Here is a 21,472-nt window from a genome sequence, read left to right as displayed (position 1 = left end):
TCTCTTCGTTTTTCTCTGCCATTGCAAAGGTCCCTTTAAACATCCTACAGTGAATGGGTCAGAAGCAAAGCCCTATTCAGATGCTAAACAATACTGACCCGGTAATAAAAATGCCCTCTTCAATCTGGGGTGATTCATTGCATACAATAAGACACAATTAATGAACACAACCGCTCTGAGACAAAAGGAAGGATAAGGAAATGGGAACTTAGATAATAAACTGGGTTTAATAATTAGCAGTTTTAGAATACCAACTGCTTGGCTGCTGACAAATAGCAAGGAATATTATTTTTATGTAACAGGCTGAGCCATATCAGCACAGTATTTTGAAAGTATTTAGCCAGTTAAAGATGCAAAATCTGTATGAGTCACGCAATTAATATTTTTGGGAAGCTCATGAGGTACCTATCTGCATCTTACAGAGCTTGAACTGTTTTAGAAGTCTGCCCTCTAGTTGCCTGTAGGAGTTACTGGTCACAACGAGTTATTTACGTAACTATTTTGACTGCAATCAGTCTCTCAGCAACAATACTTTCCCTTTCTTTACCAAAAAGGGAAGAAAGAAAGGAAGGGAAGGGAAGGGAAGGGAAGGGAAGGGAAGGGAAGGGAAGGGAAGGGAAGGGAAGGGAAGGGAAGGGAAGGGAAGGGAATTATAGCACTTCTCATTGCTGAAGAAGCAGCAGGACACTGCTCATGTGCATTACTATTGAAGAGGGGACAGAAATAACATTTTAGCTCCTGCAGATTTTCTAGAAAGAAAAAGAGTCATGGCAAGACATACCCAGGTGCCTTTGTCAGCGAGAACAAAAAACTCACTGATAGGCAAAATAGTAATAACAGTTATTACTATAATTCTGTATGGAACCAACACAGTGCCCATAGAAGGCCCATGGGCCTACAGGCCCTGCCTCCCTTCAGGCAGCGCGGCCATCCTGCCAGCCAGGCCATAAGGACAGGTTGGATATTAGAAAAATTTTCTTCTCCAAAACAGTGATGAGGCAGTGGCACAGGCTGCCCAGGGGGGGCGGTGGAGTCACTGTCCCTGGAGGTGTTTAAAGCTCTGAGGAACATGGTTAGTGGGCATGGTGTGATGAGTTGGTGGTTGGACTAGGTGATCTTAGTGGTCTTTTCCAGCCTTAATTATTCTGTGATTCGTTGACAGGTACAGAGGGGCAGCCTTTGCTGCTGAGTTGCTTTGTGTCAGACACAGACCAAGTGAGCAGACTCTGCCAAAATCCAGTTTTATTTTAAAGGCTTGGTTATAGTACACGGCTCTGCTGTAGTTTTGGCTGTTTGTGGATTTTTAGGGATTTAGCTAGCTCTTGGACAGTTTAAAACCCCACAAGACACAACTCAGTGCACCACACTGCTCATCAGCTAAAGGAGAACATGTGTCCTGCATGCACAGGGTCAGCTAAAGCTCTTCCAGGGGCTCTCCTTGAAGTGTCAGGGCAGAGCATTTCTCCTCAACTGGGAGGCTGTTGCTGGACCATATATTTGGTCACATCATACATCTGTGCTGGGGAATGAGGATGGGGAATGAGGGGTGATGGAACTGGGCAAGGGCAAACACTGCCACTCCTGAAGCAATATCCATCTTGAAGCTCTCTCAGCTTGGTTTTGTTGCTATTAATGCACGAAGAACAAGTTCATGCCCCTTCTCAGTGTCTCCTTTCCAAGAAAGGAAATATAAAGCTCAGCCTTCTCTATCTCTGGGCAGCAACATCTAATTTATTCATAATGAATTCTGCCTCTTCTGCCACTTTATCCAAATGCAAATAGCCCACATTTGACTATCTACTTACAGTTTCTAAAAATGCTGCTTTCTCCTGGTCATATGGCTTCTGCTCAACAGGATTCATTATGTGTGAGTGAGTGTTGTGCACATCTGATATGCCTACAGATAATAACACAGCACGACTGAACTGTGAGTAATCTTGGTACTATTCATCCACTTGTTTTATTTCAATATGTGCAATAAAAATGGGGGCCTGAGAAAACAGTCATATTCTTGCAAATATAGTTACAGAAGAGGTGGAAGTTGGCTATAATATTTTCAAAATACTAAAATCTGGATTGGGAAGTCTCTGTACACTCTGTACACAGAAAATACTTTATTTTCTGAAATGCTCAGCAATTAATAGGAAGAAAAACACAATTCAGAAGTAGGACAAACAGAAGGATAAGAATGTGTGGTAAGAAAGTGACTACTAGCTGTCAAAACCAGCTCAGTCTTTCTTTAACCCACATTCTCTGCATCTTCTTCTGAATACATTAAACTCTTGTTCTGGATTTCATGGCCTCCTTGTCATGAAGAACAAAGAGATCTTAACAGGTCTTAACTTTGACAGCTACCTTGGGTCTCTTTAGAGATGAACGAGCACGAAGACAAGACATGATATTCACAGTATTCATTTAACTTGACATATAATTGATTGAATTACAAAACTGTGTATTCTGACATCTGGTCTATGCAGGATATGTTTAATTCCTTGCATTATCCTGTTTCTTTAAAGCTACTGAAGGTCACGTGACAATTGTCTCTTCTCTGGAAATATTGTTAAGGTAATATTCTATATGTATAGCTTACTACACATTAAGCTCTTTCATGACAGTAAATTGTCTGTATACATATGCTGTGTTTATAGATTTTTATCATATATTACAGCTTCCAGTAGAAGTCTATTTTTTCTTGTCTAAGTCTTGTTTTCTAATCCACTTCTTCAAAATGTAAATGAAAACATTGCACTATGGCTAAGAGATGGGTGCCACTATAGGAATCTGTGCTTCTTTAACCATAGGACAGTTTAGTTGGCACCTGGCCTTATGGCTCCTGATGGGTTCTACCTAGGTCAAAGGGGTAAAAGAATTCTGTCCGCGGAGTGCTCATTGACAGAGCTTTAAACTAGGTTTGAAGGAGGAAAGCGGTGACAAGCCTGCCCAAGACAAGGTGGGGGATAGTATAGCTAAGTTAGAGAGATAAGGTTCTAGTGGGGGCTATAGACCTGCTTTGTTCCATGCTAATGAAGGCAGCAGGGAGACTAAAGATAAATATTTCAAAGGAATTAAGGAATTATCCTCCAGTAAGTTGAAAAGACTAAACGCCCAGCTGAAGTACCTTTACACCAATGCATGCAGCTTGAGAAATAAACAGGAGAAGCTGGAAACCATCGTGTTACTGTAAAACCATGATGTAGCTGCCATTACCAAAAACTGGTGGAATGAGGCCCAACTGGAATTGGGCTTGGCAAAGTGTGCAAAGAAGAATAAGAAAGTCTTCTATAGGTACATCAACCAGAAATGGAAAGTCCAGGAGGGTGTACCCCCCTCCACCTTCCTCAGTGGGGAATACAGGCAGGCAAGTAACAATGAACAAGGAGAAGGCTGAATATTTTTGCCACAGTCTTCACTAGCAACTGCTCTACACACAGCCCTCAAGTGGGTGGTTCAGAAGAAGGTGGGAACTGGGGGAACAATGCCCCGCTGTAAGGAAAGATCAGGTTCACAACCACCTGAAGCACCTGAGCAACCATAAGTCTATGGGTCCCAAGGATATGTATTCCAGAGTCCTGAGGGAATCGGCTAATGTAGTCACCAAGACACTCTTGACGATATTTGAAAAGTCAAGGCAATCAGGTGAAGTCTTCGATGACTGGAAAAAAGGCAACGTCAAACTCATTTTTAGAAGGGTAGAAGGGTCAGTTCCTATTGACCCAGGAACTACTGACCTATCACCTCACCTCAGTGCCGGGGAAGATCATGGAGCAGATCCTCCTGAAAGCTATGCTAAGGCACATGGAAGAAAGGGTGGTGATAGGGGATAACCAGCATGATTTCACCAAAGACAGGTCTTGCCTGACCACTTCGTCACTTTTTCTGATAGTGCCACTACATCAATGGACAAGGGAAGAACCACTGATATCATCTGTCTGGACATCAGTAGGGCCTTTGACACAGTCCCTCACAACATCTTCTCTCCCAATTGGAAAGATATGGATTTGATGGGTGGACTGTTCAATGGATAAGGGACTGGTTACAAGACCATACCCAGAATGTGGTGGTGTGGCTCAATTTCCAGTTGGAAATTGGTGACAAATGGTGTCCCTCAGGGGTCAGTGCTGGGATGGAAGCTCCTTAATATTTTTGTCAGTGACATTGACAGAAGGATGAAGAGTAACCTCACCAAGTTTGCAGATGACACCAAGCTGTGAGATGCGGTCGACACACCTGAGGGATGGGATGTCATCCAGAGATACCCAGACAGGCTCAAACAGTGGGTCAGCTGAATTTCACGAATTTCAACAAAATCAAATGCAGGGTCTTGCATCTGGGTCGTGGCAACCCACACTACCAGTGAAGGGTGAGGGATGTAAGCATGGAGCACAGCCCTGGGACCTGGGGATACTGGTGCATGGGAAGTTGGATATGAGTCAGTGATGTGACCTTGCAGCCCATAAAGCCAACAGTATCGTGGGCTGCATCAAAAGAAGCGTGACCAGCAGGGTGAGAGAGGTGATCTTGCCTCTCTATTCTGCACTGGTGAGGCCAGACCTGGAGTACTGCATCCAGATATGTGGTTCTCAGTACAGGAGAGATGTGGACCTGTTGAAGTGAATCCAGAAGAGGGCCATAAAAGTGATCCGAGAAATGGAACACCTCTCCTACAAGGACAGATTGAGAGAGCTGGGGCTGTTCAGCCTGGAAGGCTCCAGTGAGACCTGAGAGCAGCCTGTCAGTATCTAAAAGGGGACTGTAAGAAAGAAAGGGACAGACTCTTTAGCAGGGTCTTTGGTGACAGGACAAGGAAAATGGTTTCAAACTAAAAGAGGGGCAATTTAGATTGAATGTAAGGAAGAAGTCATTTTTAATAAGTGAAGTGCTGAAACATGTTGCCTAGAGTGGTGGTGGATACTCTGCCCCTGGAGACATTCAAGGTCTGGCTGGACAGGGCTCTGAGAACCATTATCTAGCTGTAGGTGTCCCTGTTCTGTGCAGGAGAGTTGAACTAGAGGAACTTTAAGGGTCCCTTCTAGCTCAAACGATTCTATAATTTCATGTTGTCTATACACTGTCAATACATTTATTGATTTTGCAGATTTCTTAAAAACATTAGGAAATGTGATATAAGGATTTATTGGAAGTTACATAGGAAAACCAAACTTTTCTATGTTTGTGTTTCACAATACAAAATTGATTTTTTACTAAAAAAAATAAAATAAAAAATAAAAAAGCTTTCTACTGATAAATAGAAAGACATGCCTCCAGGATCACTTTTGTATGTTTGTTTTCAATTTCTACATACATGATCTACAGTTTCTATGGAAAAGACTTATTTTGCTCATTTAGCTCTATAGGCTTTTCTCAGATTTAAGTAAAACAGTTCCTTTCAGAGTGCTCACACAGCTGTATCAGTTAGTATCCTGGCTCTGATTACAGAAAGACACAGAGGCTCATTCATTCTTAACAATGAACAATATGCAATTTGCACATGCAAATTTGGAGTGGCATTTTGAGAAGCACTGGTGCTTAGGAATATCATTTAGTGGTAAACATCCAAGTGCTAGGTTAATGGTAGGACTTGATCTTAGATGTCTTTTCCAACCTAAATGATTCTATGATCCTATGAATTATGAGTACAGTTCCTGCTGAGTGGCAATGGGATTTTGCTCCCAAATACAAGGGTTAGAACCCCAATGATCTGAATGTCCAGGATACAAAAAGGGCTTAGGTGTTTACCTTTGAAATTTTGATTCTCAGAACTGTAATCTAACTACACCATAGCCTCAAGTTGTGATCACACCCATCTACAAATACCTGAGTTTGGACAAACCTGCTGAGTACCTTGGAGACATGCAACACTGAGCAGCACCCAGAAACTTGCTGGGTTTCCACAGAGACTTTCCTCTTCAGCAGCTATCTAATTGCATCAGGATTTGCACAAAATGGAGTGACAGCCATCCTGGTTTCTTTTAAAGTAGAGTTTGAGGAAACTGTTACTACACGAAGTAACCTTGAGACAAAGCACACAGAGATCTTCAGGCTAAGGCACAGGCAAGTAGGTTTCTCTATTGCCAGCTGAGCACTGCATTGTTAAGCTGCAGTCAAGCACAGTCTACAGATTAATTCATTTCTGCAATCAGCCTTGCTTTAACTCAAAGTCTAGAAAAGGTTCCCCTGCCAAAGTAGTCTTCAGTGTCCAAGGAGACAAGAAATGCGGGCTTTAATCCTTTTGAAGAAAAGAAGAGATTGAAATACTTTATTCATACATCCTGGATGTGTGTGATAATCACCGAGCCAATGCAGGAGGGGCCACCACAATGTTCTTTCTCTTTGTATGCTTTCAAATGGCTTTTCTGTTTATTATAAAGAAGGTAGTCAATTGCAAACCTGGAGTTGATTGCTCACACTGTACATCCAATGTGAGGAGAAAAGGCTCCTGGCTGTACTGAAGACATTGCTGAAGCCCTACAGAAGAAGGCAATATGATTATTTTCAATTATTTTTCTAATATCTGTATCTAAACAGCTCTGGGCCATCTACTTGTCCATGACAAAGGAATTTAGGACACCACAATGGCAAATGAGCTATATGGTATATAGCTATGCCATTCTCCATGGCTTCCAGAAACAGCTGCCTACACCATCCTGCCCAACATGTCTCCAATCTCTGTGCTGTTAGGAAAATTCTAAATGCTGGTGAGGGACATCAAGGAAAGCTGCACGGGTTCATGACACACTAATGCCACTGCACATGATTTCCATACCAGAGGCTTGCTTTCATGGAATAGTTTAGGTGCCAAAACTTTCACTGCTGAGAACTTTCCATTGCTGAAGGACAATGAAGCTTCAGCTCAAGGATGAGACTTTCAGGCTCAGATCAAGCTTCACTGAGACCCATTCTCCAGCCACCTTCACAGTACGTATTAAGTTAAGGCATTTAAGAAGTTGGAGAGCTAGTTGGTCTATTTCCCATCCTGCAGGAGGGAAATACATTTCTTTAATTTCAACCAAGTAACTTCACATCTGGATACTTGTTCATGTTATCCTGTGGCTCAGCAAGCTGACAAGCAGCTGAGTTGTGGTTTTTTGCCAGGATCAGCCTCTTATTCACTTCAAAAGAAAAGCAAAACATGTACATCTTCACAGAGGTTTCTACTGATTTGTCAAAGACTGAGAAACATGCACATGCTCATCAATGACACTCAGGTGTTGACTACTGGTGTGTTTAACTAAGTTGACAGACAAGTGATTTGCTCCAGAAGTAATTTTTCAAACAACTAATAGCAAATCCAAGACATGCAGTTAAGCATAGAAGAAAAATGAGAAAAGCATATGCAGAGTAGAAGACACTGAAATTCTATGTCTAATTTGATACTTTTTGCATTATGGGCTTAAACTTTTTTTTTTTTTTTTTAAGAGTGTCACATATGTTCATCTGAATTAACTTTATTGTCAGTAAATGGGGCTGAAAAAAGTGAACATACCTCTTGTCTTCACAGAGAGAGCATTTCTTAAGAAAAACAGAAAAAGTTTTTGTTTTTGTTTTTTTTCAAACATGAAAGCTTCCATTCAAACCCTGAAGAGATCAATTTAACTATTTTCAGACAAAACAAGTGTATGGGAACTGCTGAGTCACGGCCTGAACCTCTGACTGATCACCTGAGGCGAGCCATGAGTCAGCCAGAGGAGCACAGGTGAAGGCAATTCAGCTGTGCTGCCGGAAGGGGTGGAGCCTGGCTGCACCCCTCCAAGACCTATTTAAGAGCTGGCTACCAGAGGGGAAGGATCTCTTCTGGAGATAGCCTCAGTTGGTGTTTTGTGGTGAGCCTAGCTGAAGGGTAAGCCTTCCATTTTATTCTCTTTTGTTGTCATGGTCCACTTTGCCTAACTCTCTTGATTATATCGTAGTTGTAACATCTTGATATCCATTGATTATACAACAAGACTTAGAAATTCAAATGTATAAGATCAAAAATCCTTAGTTAAATGCTCTGTAAGCAGAGGTTATTCTCTATCCTGGTCTTTGACAACAATTAGAAAGCTGTTGCACTTAAGAACAGTGTGATTTGCGAATACAGAAACAACTGGAGTCTTGCTTTTCCTTCTATTCTGCCTATTTAAGCTCAAAAATTTTGTTTGAACTCTTCATACTTGTATTTTATTCCATTTCAGTGCACAAATTGTATCTCTATAAAAGCTGCATCTTTCAAAGCCTTGAAATAACACCATCTAGCTACTGTCATCATGTTCTTCCTCTAGAACAGGTATGTTTTGGCTATGATGCTGTGATGTTTCCTCAGCAAAATCAATGTTGCCTACCTGCTCTCTGCCTGTGTACACCACTACTGCTGTCTCTGCTGTCAAAATGTGCTCATGCAACTGCTGACACAGGTCAATTAGCCTGTCGCTCCCTGGGCTCATTTGCAAGCAAACTGGGCAAGTGTGGTTATTACCCACTTCTTCTGTCAGTGCATTCCCAATTGTGGCTATTGTTCACACTGTTATTACATTGCTGTGCTGTGAAAGGCTCTGGAAGGCCACACAGGGGTAACAGCAATTTCTAGACAAGGTTCACTTCAAGGCAGCAAACAGGAACAGAGACCTGGGAGAATGAAAAGCTGAAGGACTCAATTTATTTTTTAATCAATTGAATAACTGTGTTATTAAATTAAAAGCAGTGCTATGGCAATTTTGCTGAAGTGGGGGTGTGAGGTCTGAGCACCATGTCAGAAGGTTTTATTCTGCTTCTATTGAATACACGTCTGTATATGGAGCTCAACCATTTGTGGTAAGAAACAAAACACGGACTCAATAATTAAACCACAAAATAGAATAACAAGAAAACCAAAGTTTATACTCATTTCCACGTTTAAATGAAGGTTAGTTCAGCTGAGTTTCCTTTCAAGTAGCTCCAAGCTGCTGCAAATCAAATGTGAGAAATAAATATGACTCATAGGAAATGCTTATTTATGCTGTGTAGTTTGTTCTTCTAGTGCATGGAAATACACTGTATTGAGACTGTTGTTGCTGATCAAATGGGAATTAGGAGTTCAAAACTGAGGCAGATAGTGTCAAAAAAAGCCCCACCAAAATCACAACAGACATCTACAGAATAATATTTCCTAATATTTCCTCAGTAGTGCTGCCCAATGGCCAACAGATGTTGGAATCACTGTCATGGTGAGCTCTACCTATAGCTGCCATCACATGATGCTTTTTTTTTTTTATTCCAAGAAGGAATTTTCAACCAAATGTAGAAAAGATGTAGCTTTGGTACTAAAAAGCTCCCTTTTCAAAACAAGGCCTATGAAGAGTAATTTAGTGACTGAAGCAAGCCCAATCTTAAGTATAAAAAATGGCCCATGACACTTGTGGTTGGTCTGCTCCCAGATACAGATGACAAGGCTCACACAATATCGAGCCAAAATCCTGTGTAAGATGACAAAAATTCCAAAGCACGTTGATACAGTAATTTATGCAGTTCTTGAGCACAAGGCTGTGAAAACGTAATTAGGTAGTCTCTTACCAAATGAAATGAATAAAAACTATAAAACAAAATGATGAGGCACTAAATTTAGAAGAAAATTCATTTGATTATCACATCAGAGCCATGATATTTCAGATCATACTGTCAGCTTAATTGGCTACAATTTATGTAGGTTTGATAAAACCAGCTGAGCTGTTAATAATGTAGGAAGTTGTGCTTCATGTATTCGAAAGCAGTTAGCCTTTTTGCTCTGACAGAGGAACTTGAAAACCCTTGTGCTGAACACATTGTGAACTGTGTAAGATTAGTAACTGGAATTATTTGTTATTTTGGGTTCCTGATGATGCCTGTCATCACAATGTCTGAGGACTCAACACATACCAAAAGCTGACAGGAGAGTTTCCAGTTGTGTTTCCTTCATCTCATTTGTAAATCTTTCATAGTGCTTGGTACCATCTCTTTCCTGCTGTCCAAATGGTTTCTAACACACACAACTCCCAACTAGCCCTGTACTGCCTCCTGCATGCATGCCTCAAAGTAGGTGCCATTTGAGTCATAGGGAGTTTTAGGGATTTCTGACTTCCTATCTGGGATTTCCGGGAGGAATGCATTCCAGTTGTACTTCTTTTAAATTCTGCAATTCATTCATAATACCTTTTACTACATATAGCCATGATAAACAAGAAAAAGCCTGCTAACTGTATCCCATCTTCAGACTTCACTGATTCCTTCACATTCAACATCTTTAGGAGGCTTCTTGCCTTTAGAAGCTTAATTTGAGAAGTGTGGACCCAATGACAGTGTTCAACTGAGGAATTCACTGAGAAGTTTAGTTCTTACAAAATCTGTCAAGAGCAGCACTGGTGGAAGCACAGGGGATTCTCTGTTAAAGAGTCTGATGATGAAAGTACAGGGCTAACTAATCAACAGAGTGATTATAGGAAGGCAGCTAGTAATAACATAGGTTCAGATTGCTAAGCAAATACAAAGGTCACTCTGAAAGTAATGCCTCCTATTTATTTCCATGGGAACTAAAACACATCCAAAGAGCATAATAACACTATTTGAAAGATCAAATTTTCAGCTACAAAGCACAAATTTTCAACATAGTCACCACCCGGATCCAATTCATATGGATCAGCTGTTTGAGATGCTCTTCATTTTGTAATGTGTCAGCTGTGTGTGGCCATCTGGAGCATGGCTTGCCTTTCTTTCACATTGCTGTTGCCACTGGTGAAACACACCACCCATTGTCTCACTGTGCTCATGTCCACTGGTTAGTCTCCAGAAACATTTAGCAAGTGCTGATGAATGTCAGTGGGTGCCATTTTTTCTGCATAGAGGAATTCAGTGACACACCTATGCTTCATATGCACTTCCATGTCAGAGTCCATTTTGTCACTGTCCCTCTACTGCCATCTGTTGCACGGCAACAAAATGCAATGGGATATTGGTGGGAAGGTTCAGCCTCTCCTGCCATACCGTGAACACTCACCTCTGGCATAGTGGAGCAACATAACAAAATAGAAGGCGTTACTTTTAGAGCAGCCCTCTGGTGCCTTTCTCTCATTTTGAAGACTAATGGCTCTCATCTGTGAAAGGAGCAGAGATTTGCAGGACCACCCTGCTAATGTGAGAGGTACTTTCTTCAAAGTCATTAATGGGTCGATGCAAGAGATTCAACAAAGAAATTTCTTCTGTATATTAGTTGAGGTCTGTTGACCTCCACATGTCTGCAGACTCTCAGAGGGAGCCCTGAACACAGCAATGGCAGAGTAGTAAATAATATGGTCACATTCTAAAAATTAATAGAGACTTCCTGCCACACAGACCCATGGGAAAAATGAGAGCTCTTTGGGTTACTACTTTGTGCTTGTCTCTTCCAGTAATAAAACACTCTGCTTGAAGACACAACTTGGCACAGAAATGTTTTGCATATTTTATGCTTTGAAAAAAATTCAAGTATCCATTCTTGTAGTTTCCTTTGGAGCAAAATGCTTTTTGATTTTACAGTGTTTGCTTTGAAGCCGTTAGTTTTCAAAACTACAAAACACAATAATTTTCTGTGTAACAACTTCATATGGAAGTATTTGTTGTTCTTTAGAGCATATCTTGTTCTTTGCTCTACAAATGCAGACCTTTAAGCTATCCAAGGCATTTAGAAAGCAGAGTCTCTCCAGCCAGTTTTCCTGCTCACTTCCACCATTTAATAAGTGAACATGAAGGCAACCTCTAGTTGATTTGCAAAGGCCCGAAGAATATCATGCTGAGGCTTGCAGCATTTCAGCAGTGGTAGCAAACAGACTTGGTTTCCAATGGACAGCTGAAGGGATTAACTCAATTTTTACTTTAAAACCCAGAAACACTGGGAAACAAAACATGAGTAACTTTTTTTCTTTTTTTTTTTTTAATACAGCTCCTCTAAAATGGAATTGTTTCCTGGGATCCCAGTTTTCTCTCTTAAAAGAAATCTATAGGTCTTCTATGTTAAAGTTTGAAAGAATGAAATAAGTAGACTTGTAGTAGTTTAACCATGTTCTTTTGGTTTACCTGAGCACAGAAGTAAGACACAATCACTGAAAAGTGTATCAAAACAGTGACATAAAGAGAAGTACATAACAGCTTTCAGCTGAGATGCATCCTAAATGTAGTATGTAGCATGAAGCTGTAATTAACATCCATAGTACTCAGTGGGAAAAACTATAATGTGTATTTTTAGCTCAGAGTAATTGACTTTTTTTGTAAATAATTAATAGCAACACCAAGGAAAGTCTTTTAAGTATGGATATAAGAGCTCTATCCTCTAAGGGACTTCCATTTTTTTTCCCTTCCTCTCTCTTTCTTCTTTAAGTGATGCCAATCTGCATAGCTGCTCTGCTGACAAGAGTCCTCATTTTTTGTGAGGCAAATTATTCTGATATGTCACGGAGGAGGTAATGTTGCAAGGATTGCAAAGTCTAAGCTACCCTGGGAAGTTCTTGCTAGCTGTTTGTTCCTTGAGAACTCACTTGCTTCTGTACCTGACAACAGAACTAGTGCTCATTTGGCAGTTAAGCCACTCTCCCAGAATTCCAGACAAGGGATAATCTACGAGTACCAGCTGTGTGCTTCTCACACCTTAAACAAGACAGGCACCCTGTTAGAAACAGCCCTGACATGGCTTAGCAACCGTGTCTGACCAGACTATGAGTAGGGATGTGATTGGGATTGCAGTGAGAGCTTTCCCCAAACACGTCCAAAAAGGAATGCCAGCAGTGCTGCCTGTATGTCCACAACAAGGAATTTTTTATTTTTTATTTTTTTGGTAACTTCAAGGCAGTAAATTTCCCTTTTTTCCCTTTTGAGAAATTTCTTCAGTAGCTGTATGAAAATCTACTTCAAGAGAAAAGACTGGACCACATTAGCTGATGGCTTGGGCCCTTTGAAACTACAGCCCAGTGTTCAGACTCCATGGTCCTTCAAGGTACTCATACAAGTGCTTGTTACATAAACATCCACTTTTTAGGACACAAAACACAAAGCAGAATAGAATGTAGAAAGAACCAAAATATTCTATATGTCTTCAAGTAATATACACTCTATTTAGGAGAAATGACAATTTGTGCTGTCATATTTCCATTTGCAATCACTATGCTAGTTACCTTATGAGATATAACCACAATCAGTAACGAATCACAGCCATAGCATGCTCCATTTATTAGAAATTAAATGCTTCGTAGCATGGCTTAACTCAGCAAGACATATACTTAGCTGATTAGTGTGTGTTATTATGCTGTGATTCTATTCTGTGTATGTTTCATTCTTGTGCATGTAAAAATGGGTATGTGGAAGTGGAACAGCAAAAAAAAATTGCAGGTGAGAAAAGGAAAGTGAATCATATTTGTATAATAAAACTAGTTGCATCAAACAACATTTACAGTTCTGTGGAAAAAAAATATTATAACAAAGCAGAGTATTCTAATGGGCTATTTATAGGTGATAGATCAGCAGTAAGAGATGACTACGGGGATATCTTAACTAATAAGCACTCTGTGACCTTCACTGGATCCAGCTTTATGACACCTTACTAATTATATCCCTCCCACAAACTGTTAAGACTCACAGCTACGATTGCAGTTTCTCCATATTTCCTAGTTTGGTGAAAGAGTAAAACCAAAGATATTTAACTGAAGTTACTTTAAAGTACAAATTTTGCAGGACTGAATTTGTAAATAATGGACCAACCTACTGTTCTTCAGTTCTTTATTTTTGTTGATGAGTTTGCAGTATAAAACTGAGCACAACATGGATCAAAATTTAAACAAAGTCGATGATACTGACTCGCCAGTTACTGAAACTATGCCTTGGGAAATGACAGTATTAGAAGGAAGTGTTAGAAATAATTGTTGTAGTTATAAAACCTCTGGTATTTTTGATACATTTCTGTATGTTTTTGATACTTTTATGATATTGCATTATATAATTACAATGTAATGGAAACTATCTAGAGAATATTGAATTATTACACTAGCTTCAGTGGTTATCTACAGAGTACCATGAGAAACATAAAAATACTAACTAAGGAAAATCCCTCAACTGTGAATATCTCAAGAGTTTATTGTACTAATGTGAGAGATAATTCATTTCCAAACTATGAAAGCCAAACAATGTACCCATTTATCACTATGCACTCTGAACAGACATATTCTACTGACCAATCAATGTACCATTCTGTAGAGAGCATCACATCCAAATGATGGTCAGTAACCTCTTCTTGGCCATGAAGCTAAGTATGAGGCAGATGTGAATGTGAACTTCTCACAAATACAGATAATCTTCACTAGCTTGAAATGGTCAGCCATAAAACAATTCAGTGATTGCCTCATATTTTATATGAGATTGCAGGACATGACTAAAATAACTGAACATATGAATATCTTATATGGGGGATTATCCTTACATTTACTACCTTTCCAGGCCACTGGATGTGGCATACAGTTGATTTGCATTTCAATATTATGTAGAATTCATGCATATACTTAGTTCAGCACTGCAATCAAAACCAAACTCCTGATCTCCAGTGAGTGCTGTGCCTGAAAGTCTTCTAGAAGTTATCATTTTAGAAATGATCTGTGGCTTTATTATCCATACTCTAGAAAGTGGTATTTCTCACAGTAGTCAGATAAATACGTAAATGGTGATCATATTTAGCATCACTGCAGTAGTGTCTGGAATCAAAAACAACCAGCCGTTTATCTCTTGGGAGAGATACCTCTAATCGATTGCTTCCCTTTGCAAAGGTAATTAGTTAATGGCTGGACATGTGTAACTTCTGATCACCTCCTGCTACCAACAGGACTATGTCATTTCACACAGCCATTCCCTCTTGCAATCCTCCTGTACTTCAGGGCCCCCTTTACCCTTTGCTCCTTTCTGCCCTCCCCACAAGCAATGTGATCTGCCTTCCCATCAGAACATGGTAACCAATGCAACATCAAAAGAAGCATGGAGAAGGAAATGACTTCATAACGACCTCACAGCTTTCAGGATGCCTTTTACTTTTTCTACTTTTAAGTGAACGGTTGAACTGGGTGATCTTGTAGGTCTTTTCCAACCTTGGTAATTCTGTGATTTTATTATTCTACTTTACTGACCTTCCTGTTGAAATCTTTTCCATATAGGAAATGTCTGTGCATGTTCTAATTGTTACTTTCAGATGCTCTGTAAGCTAGTAATAAAATTACAACTTTAAATACTGAAAACAATCATCTTAGACAAAACATGGAGTCACATTTCTATATAAATATCTCCTATAGAGAGAAAAAATCTTTAAAGCCTGGCATTAAAAATTCATATTTCTCTGGGTACTCCTTTATTGTGATGACTACAATGTTACATTTTACAAAATGTTAATTTTCCTTTTCCCAGGTTTCCCAAAGAGAAAGGCTGATATTTCTTTTAAAATAACAGGCACGTTGTGACACAGCAGGGTAAAAGCAAGAAAAAACTAAACACATTTTCCTTCTAAATGGCATGTTTATAGTGTACATTAAAAAAATATATTAATGCTGCAGAGCATGTTGAGACAATTCACTCAGATTATAAGCCATTTCCTTTAAGATCACTGGACCGTAGCACTTCAGTGTTCACAAAATCTTTCTGCATTGCTTTTTGTTTTGTTTTGTTTTAATGTTTATGTGCAGTAAATTCCAGACGATGTTCTTTTACTCAGCTTGGCTCATCTGTTTCTCTTCATGATAAAAAGGACTTGTGTCAATAGCCACAGCTGGCAATTCAGATGACTACAATCTGACACAAGTATCTTACCCTCTTCAGTTATTTTTGATTGAAACTCCTCTGTAAAGCGGAACATTCATCATAACTGCCTGATATATCTTTATTGACTAAGGCTTGTCAAAGAAAATCAGATGATAACTTCAGGGATGGAAATGACCTTTTCTTTTCTTTTTTTTTTTTTTTTCTTTTTTTTTTCTGTGGCTCAGAACGTAGAACAGAGATTTATTGGCTTTGTTTGAAATCTGGTGCAAATAATTCCGAAATCTGTGTTAATGTGCAAGGTTGGGGTAATCCCAAATATGAATACAGGCTGGGCAATAAGTGAAAGAGTAACACTGCAGAGCGAGGTGTACATGGGGTTACAGATGGACAAAATGTTCAACACGAACTGGAAATGTATGCCTGAAGACCAGAGAGCAAACCTTACCAATAGAAGTATAGCTAGCAGGGCAAAGAAGGTGATTCTCCCCCTCTGCTCCACTTCCATGAGACTCCACCTGCAGTACTATGTTCAGCCCTGGGGAGTGAGTGCATCCAGAGATATGATCAGAGGACTGGAACACCTCTTCTATGAAGACATGCTGAGAGGATTTGGGTTATTCGACCTATAGTAGAGAAGGCCAAGGTACACCTTCAGGTAGTTTTCAGTACCTAAAGAAGCCCTATGGGAAAAGATGGGGAGGGACGCTTCATTGAGGAGTATTGTGATAGGACAAGGGGTGATGGCTTTTAACTAAAAGAATGTTGATTTAGATCAAATGCTAAGAAGAAATTATTAACTCAGAGGATTGTGATGCATCAGAACAAGTTGCCCAGAGAAGCTGTGGATTCCCCATTCAAGACCAGGTTAGATAGAGCTTTGGGCAATCTGGTGTAGTGAAAAATGTCCCTGTTCATGGCACAGGGGTTGGAACAGAATGTTTTTCAGGTATTTTCCAAACCAAACCATTCTACTGCAATTCTATTCTATGATTCTAAAGTGATGAATATAACCAAGATGAATTATGAGTTGTGGTGCTGATCAGATTAGCACCTCAATCCGTAGTATCTGGTGCTGTCTGTAGTAACTGAGAGTCCCTCTTTGGTCTCCAGCTGTCACTCCAGAGGAGCAAAGATCTTCTTGAGGTCCCACATCATATTTCTGAGCACCAGATAGCTGTGTTGCATGTTCTTGGATGCCATAAGTGGCATTGGGTGCATTTGTGTGACAAAATGATTGGAGGCACTAGTACATTAGTTTTGAATTACATAAATAAAATTATATCCAATCTCTAGTGTTCTGAAGGAGCTTTTTAAAAATACTGACCTACTTCTCCATCATTTTATCATATTTATTTGCATTATAATACATTTATTTGTAGTTAGAGTATACAAATCTTGTACTCCATAAAATTGGAACTTGTGCTTGTGGAACAAGATGGTACTCTTTAGGTGGCTTCAAAATATTCCTAATAGCAAAACACACTCTTTGTAAGGCAGGTTGAAGTACATCATGTATCATCAGATACTGTCTCCTGCATGCTGCATGTTTGAAATAAAGCAGAATTCCAAGGATTGTTTGACCTCTTCTTCCAGAAATTGTATTTATCTTTGAAATTTGGGGTGTGATTCCAGGATTTTTGAAATAATTGGAAAGCCATCTTTTGGCATAAAAATTTGTCTAGATCACCTTGCTTTTCCAAGAGCCATGGAAAGAACCTCTCTTACTCACCTGCTTCTTCCAACTACTGCTCAGCTTTGGGGACAAATTTCAGCTCACTCTTTATGTTCTGAATCTCTGACAAGTTGACAGCAGGACCTGGAAGTTTTACAGCTCCTGGGAGATGCTTCTTGTCTTTCTCCTCTTCTGTAGCAGGTACACTCTGCACAAAAGGATATCAGTCACCTTGCTGCTGCAATAGAAGCTCTTGAGCTTAAGCACAGGTCAATTATTTGAGAAACAGTAAAGGATGATATTATACTAACTGCAATCACAATGAAAACACTAGAAGGGGAGGAGGGTGGGAAGAGATGGATTATTTTGTTGGTTGTTGTTTTGAATTTCCAAATACATTTTGGGAAGAAAAAAAAGAAAAAAAAAAAAAGATGGTCAATGCAGAGGAACATGGATTTTTCTGTAAATAGAGAAGAATTTACACTGTCAGCTTGTTAGCATAAAAGCAAAAGAATATTAAAAGCAACTGCAGATCTTTCACTTTGGGGGGAAGAAAAGGATAAGGAATCATTTTTATTATCCATTTTCTTACAGTCTTATGGTGGCTGGCCTCCTGGATAGCAAAAACATCATGCTTTTCCCCAGATTTGGAAATCAACTATATCAACAGTAAGCTATCCCCAAAAGCTCTGTCCAGTCTCAGCTTGAGTTGATGTTTAATTTATCTAAAGGGATTTTCGCCACTTTGTTTGAAATGGGGTCATGCCTAATGGCTATTTTGCTGACACTGCAAAAATACAGGCTAAATAGCAGCATTAACGCAATAGCAAATATAGCAAATATTCCTGATGGACCTGATAGCATTTCACCCCTCAGTACTTCCTCCACTGTACTATTGTTCCTCAGTGAGGTAGAGCATGTATTTTAGACAATTTCTATTCTATACTGAGCAATTTTTTGAAGGTGTAGCTTTCCAGTAGGGAGTTTAAGGTTTATCCAGCCTGTTCTATATTTTATAGACTGAACACATAGAGGGAATCAGGTAGAATCAGAGGTGACTGAATACTTTACTGCAAATAATTTCACAAATCATTTTTTCTTTTTAAATTACTCTTGGATGGGCTTTTTGGAGTTTGAAGTTAATTCAAGTTAGCCCATAATCAGTTAATTCCTAACATTTAATTTCATTTTTAAAATTTCAGAGTTATTTGTTAATTATTATTGGCCAGTAAAATCCATTTATGATTAAGAGACTACATACCAATTAGGAAGCAGAATTCTACAATGTTAAGTAGCAAATAAACAAATTAAAAGCAAATAAGCAAATAAAAGGAATTTTAGAAAACCAGGTTTCTTTTTATGTGGTATCCTCTATTCTGTTGTGGTTGTGTTTTTTTGTTTTTTTTTGTTTTTTGTTTTTTGTTTTTTAATCTGAGCCTCTTAGAGATCACCATATAAAAGAAAACCGGAGCAATTATATTGCTTGGCTTAGTAGATTTTTACTATCTTTTCCCATTTTTTTAGTTAATGTGGTATTAGTTATTGCAAGCTACCATTTTTTGTTTTGGTCATTTAAGATCCCAGTCAGTAGTCCAGCCCCAGATACTACATGAACTGTTTAGTATCTTGCTTATGATCTAACATCTGGGAAAAAAAACTCAGCAGGAGAATAATTAAATTGACACAGAAATTGTTTGGAGAGATGCACAAAATTGTATCAGTTAAAGGTGCCATGAGCTTGTTTTGCTTCCTTTCACAGCTATACTGCACAGCTTGCTAATTTGAAAAAACTCATAAAAAAACTGCTAACTACCCCTAGCTACTGTCCTGAAAACCCCACAGTTCTTACTAGTTCATAGCAGATATCATACTACAGAGACCATTTCAAGTCATCTCTGCAAAACTCTTCTTTCCGGTAGTAAAAATGGTGCACACTGTAAAATGATTTAGATGTATGACAAGAGTTAACAGATACATGCATGGGATTGTTCTGAGTGAAGAAAAGTTGTTTCTTGAAATCCCCACCTCTTTTTTTTTTTGTTGTTGTTGTTTTTTTGCATGTCACTAAGGTCTTTCCTTTGACCTTCACAAATATGCATTTCCTTTGGACTATAACAACCCTTTGAGTAAGAACCATACTTCTCTCATGTCCTTTGCCAAGGTTTTAAAATGCAGTGAAAAATGCTATTAGCAAAAGACTATTAGCAAAAGATATATTTGTCTAAGGCTGCTCTAAAGACTCATGAGCTATATTGACTGCAAAGATTAACCAGGGGAGAATGCAAGAAGACAAGTTCACTGGTAGCATTTTTATTTTATTCCCATGACAAAAGCTGTTTCTGTAGTCTCTACTTCCATTAGTTTGGATGAATATAAAATCAGGTCCAAGAACTTTCATTTTGTAACATCTGTCTGGTGTACAGTATTTATGTAATTCTGTAAAGCAAAGCAATACAGAATTATCCAACAAAAATTAATTTTCAGTACCTGTCATTTATTTTATTTCTCATATACTACCATAATTCACTCATATCACATTAGTTTGTGCTTAAAAATATTAATTCCTCACCAATTTAATTACTGTAGAGCAATGTGTTTTTATTTCATTACAGGAAGCTGTATGTGCTTAAGGTCACTTTCTCTGTTTTGTATTCTTTTGTTTTAAATCTTCTTAAAAAGAGTTAAATCAGACTGAATTTGGTAACAATAATTATGTATAAACCGAGCAATATTTATATCGAGTATGTTGAAATTCAGAAAAGAAAACTTGTCTCATTTAGGCTGAAAAGGAATTAAGCATTTCTTAACCAAAATTTCCCACTGTGTGTGCTTGTACCTAGTCATAAGCAGCTGAGGATTTGTCCAAAGTGAACCAGGCTGTTGAATGGGGAATGCTCTTTCCAACAACAGCAGCTCTGCTTCAGCCAGTGTGAGCACGGAGTCCTGCCCAAGCTGGCCTGGCTGCATGGGTCAATCTGAGCCCTGCTGTCCATGGCTCCACAGAACATCATTAGTTCTGGCACAGAAGGACCAGTTCTGAGATGGGGATTACACAGCCAGACTATGCCAACTGGCCAAGGAGCAATAGGCAGCCATCCTAACTAATGTATTTTTCTTATTTGGAGCATCTCTATCTCTCCACAGTTGGTTTTAGATGCTTAAAAGTTCATGGTAAATAAAATGCTCTAATATCATCCAGAAATATGACATCTGTGATCCTTGTTGGCTAAGGTATAAATTACACTGCCTGTTATAAATCCAGTGTTAAATGCTTCCTGTAAATTACAGGTGTCAAAACACAGAATTCAGTCTGGCAAGGAGTACCTTCTTCCATCTGCAGGTAAATGGGTTCACAGTTTCTGGTTTTAATTTGCAAACATTTAGTCTTTACACTCCATTTTTATTTGTTGATAAATAATCCAAAAAGCTTTCCAAATGTCAGGTTTGAACTCCTGTCCAATATTGTTAAGGTGTAACAATAAAGTTCACCGCAGGGCAGCAGGTACCAGTGGACCCTTCCAAAGCCTTGCTATAACTTTACCTGCTGTATTCCACCAGCTCCAGCCTAGATAAATACTGTTAATGAGCTCCTGATAGCAGATTTCATCCTGTTGTTGAAGTAGTGCTACAGACCCTCAATACTTTGAGTTCCTACAGATACCTTGGCAGCAAAAGCTACTTTTTTACAAAGTGTTTCATAGGTGGTCAGTTACTACCATGAGTCATTGTCATATGTCAGCTGTGGTACCTATGATTGGTAGGTAGTGCTGTAAGATTGATTTAAATGCTTTCTTACATCAATGTCAGGGACTCCCTTGAAAAAAAGAAAATACCAAAAAGCCCACTTCTTCTTACCTCCTCCACTTCTTCAGGTGTTACTTCTTTTCTTTTATGAGGGTGTCCTGCACCAGGTCTAAAAGCTCCCATGGGGATGTTAATATTAGCCTGTCAGGACAAAATCATAACGCTTATAATAATGACTGATGTATAGACATGGTTAATGGCAGAACTCTAAAAGGGTGCAACAGGAGTATAGACATTATTGTACAGACATTT

General features: G+C 39.1%; 1 protein-coding gene across 1 annotated transcript in view; it reads right to left on the bottom strand.

The window, feature by feature from the left end:
• Positions 1 to 21,472, bottom strand: part of SMPX (small muscle protein X-linked) — a 40,314-nt gene that overhangs the window by 14,189 nt on the left and 4,653 nt on the right. The window contains exons 2-3 of the mRNA XM_048955369.1: positions 21,272 to 21,361; positions 17,474 to 17,624 (exon numbers count right to left, since the gene is read on the bottom strand). Coding sequence (XP_048811326.1) covers positions 17,487 to 17,624; positions 21,272 to 21,361 — 228 coding nt within the window. The 3' untranslated portion in view covers positions 17,474 to 17,486. The remainder of the gene's footprint in view (positions 1 to 17,473; positions 17,625 to 21,271; positions 21,362 to 21,472) is intronic.

The sequence above is a fragment of the Lagopus muta genome, chromosome 1, assembly GCF_023343835.1.
Source record: "Lagopus muta isolate bLagMut1 chromosome 1, bLagMut1 primary, whole genome shotgun sequence".
Lineage (NCBI taxonomy): Eukaryota > Metazoa > Chordata > Aves > Galliformes > Phasianidae > Lagopus > Lagopus muta.
Note: the sequence above shows the minus strand (reverse complement) of the source record. Positions and strands in the feature narration are given on the sequence as shown.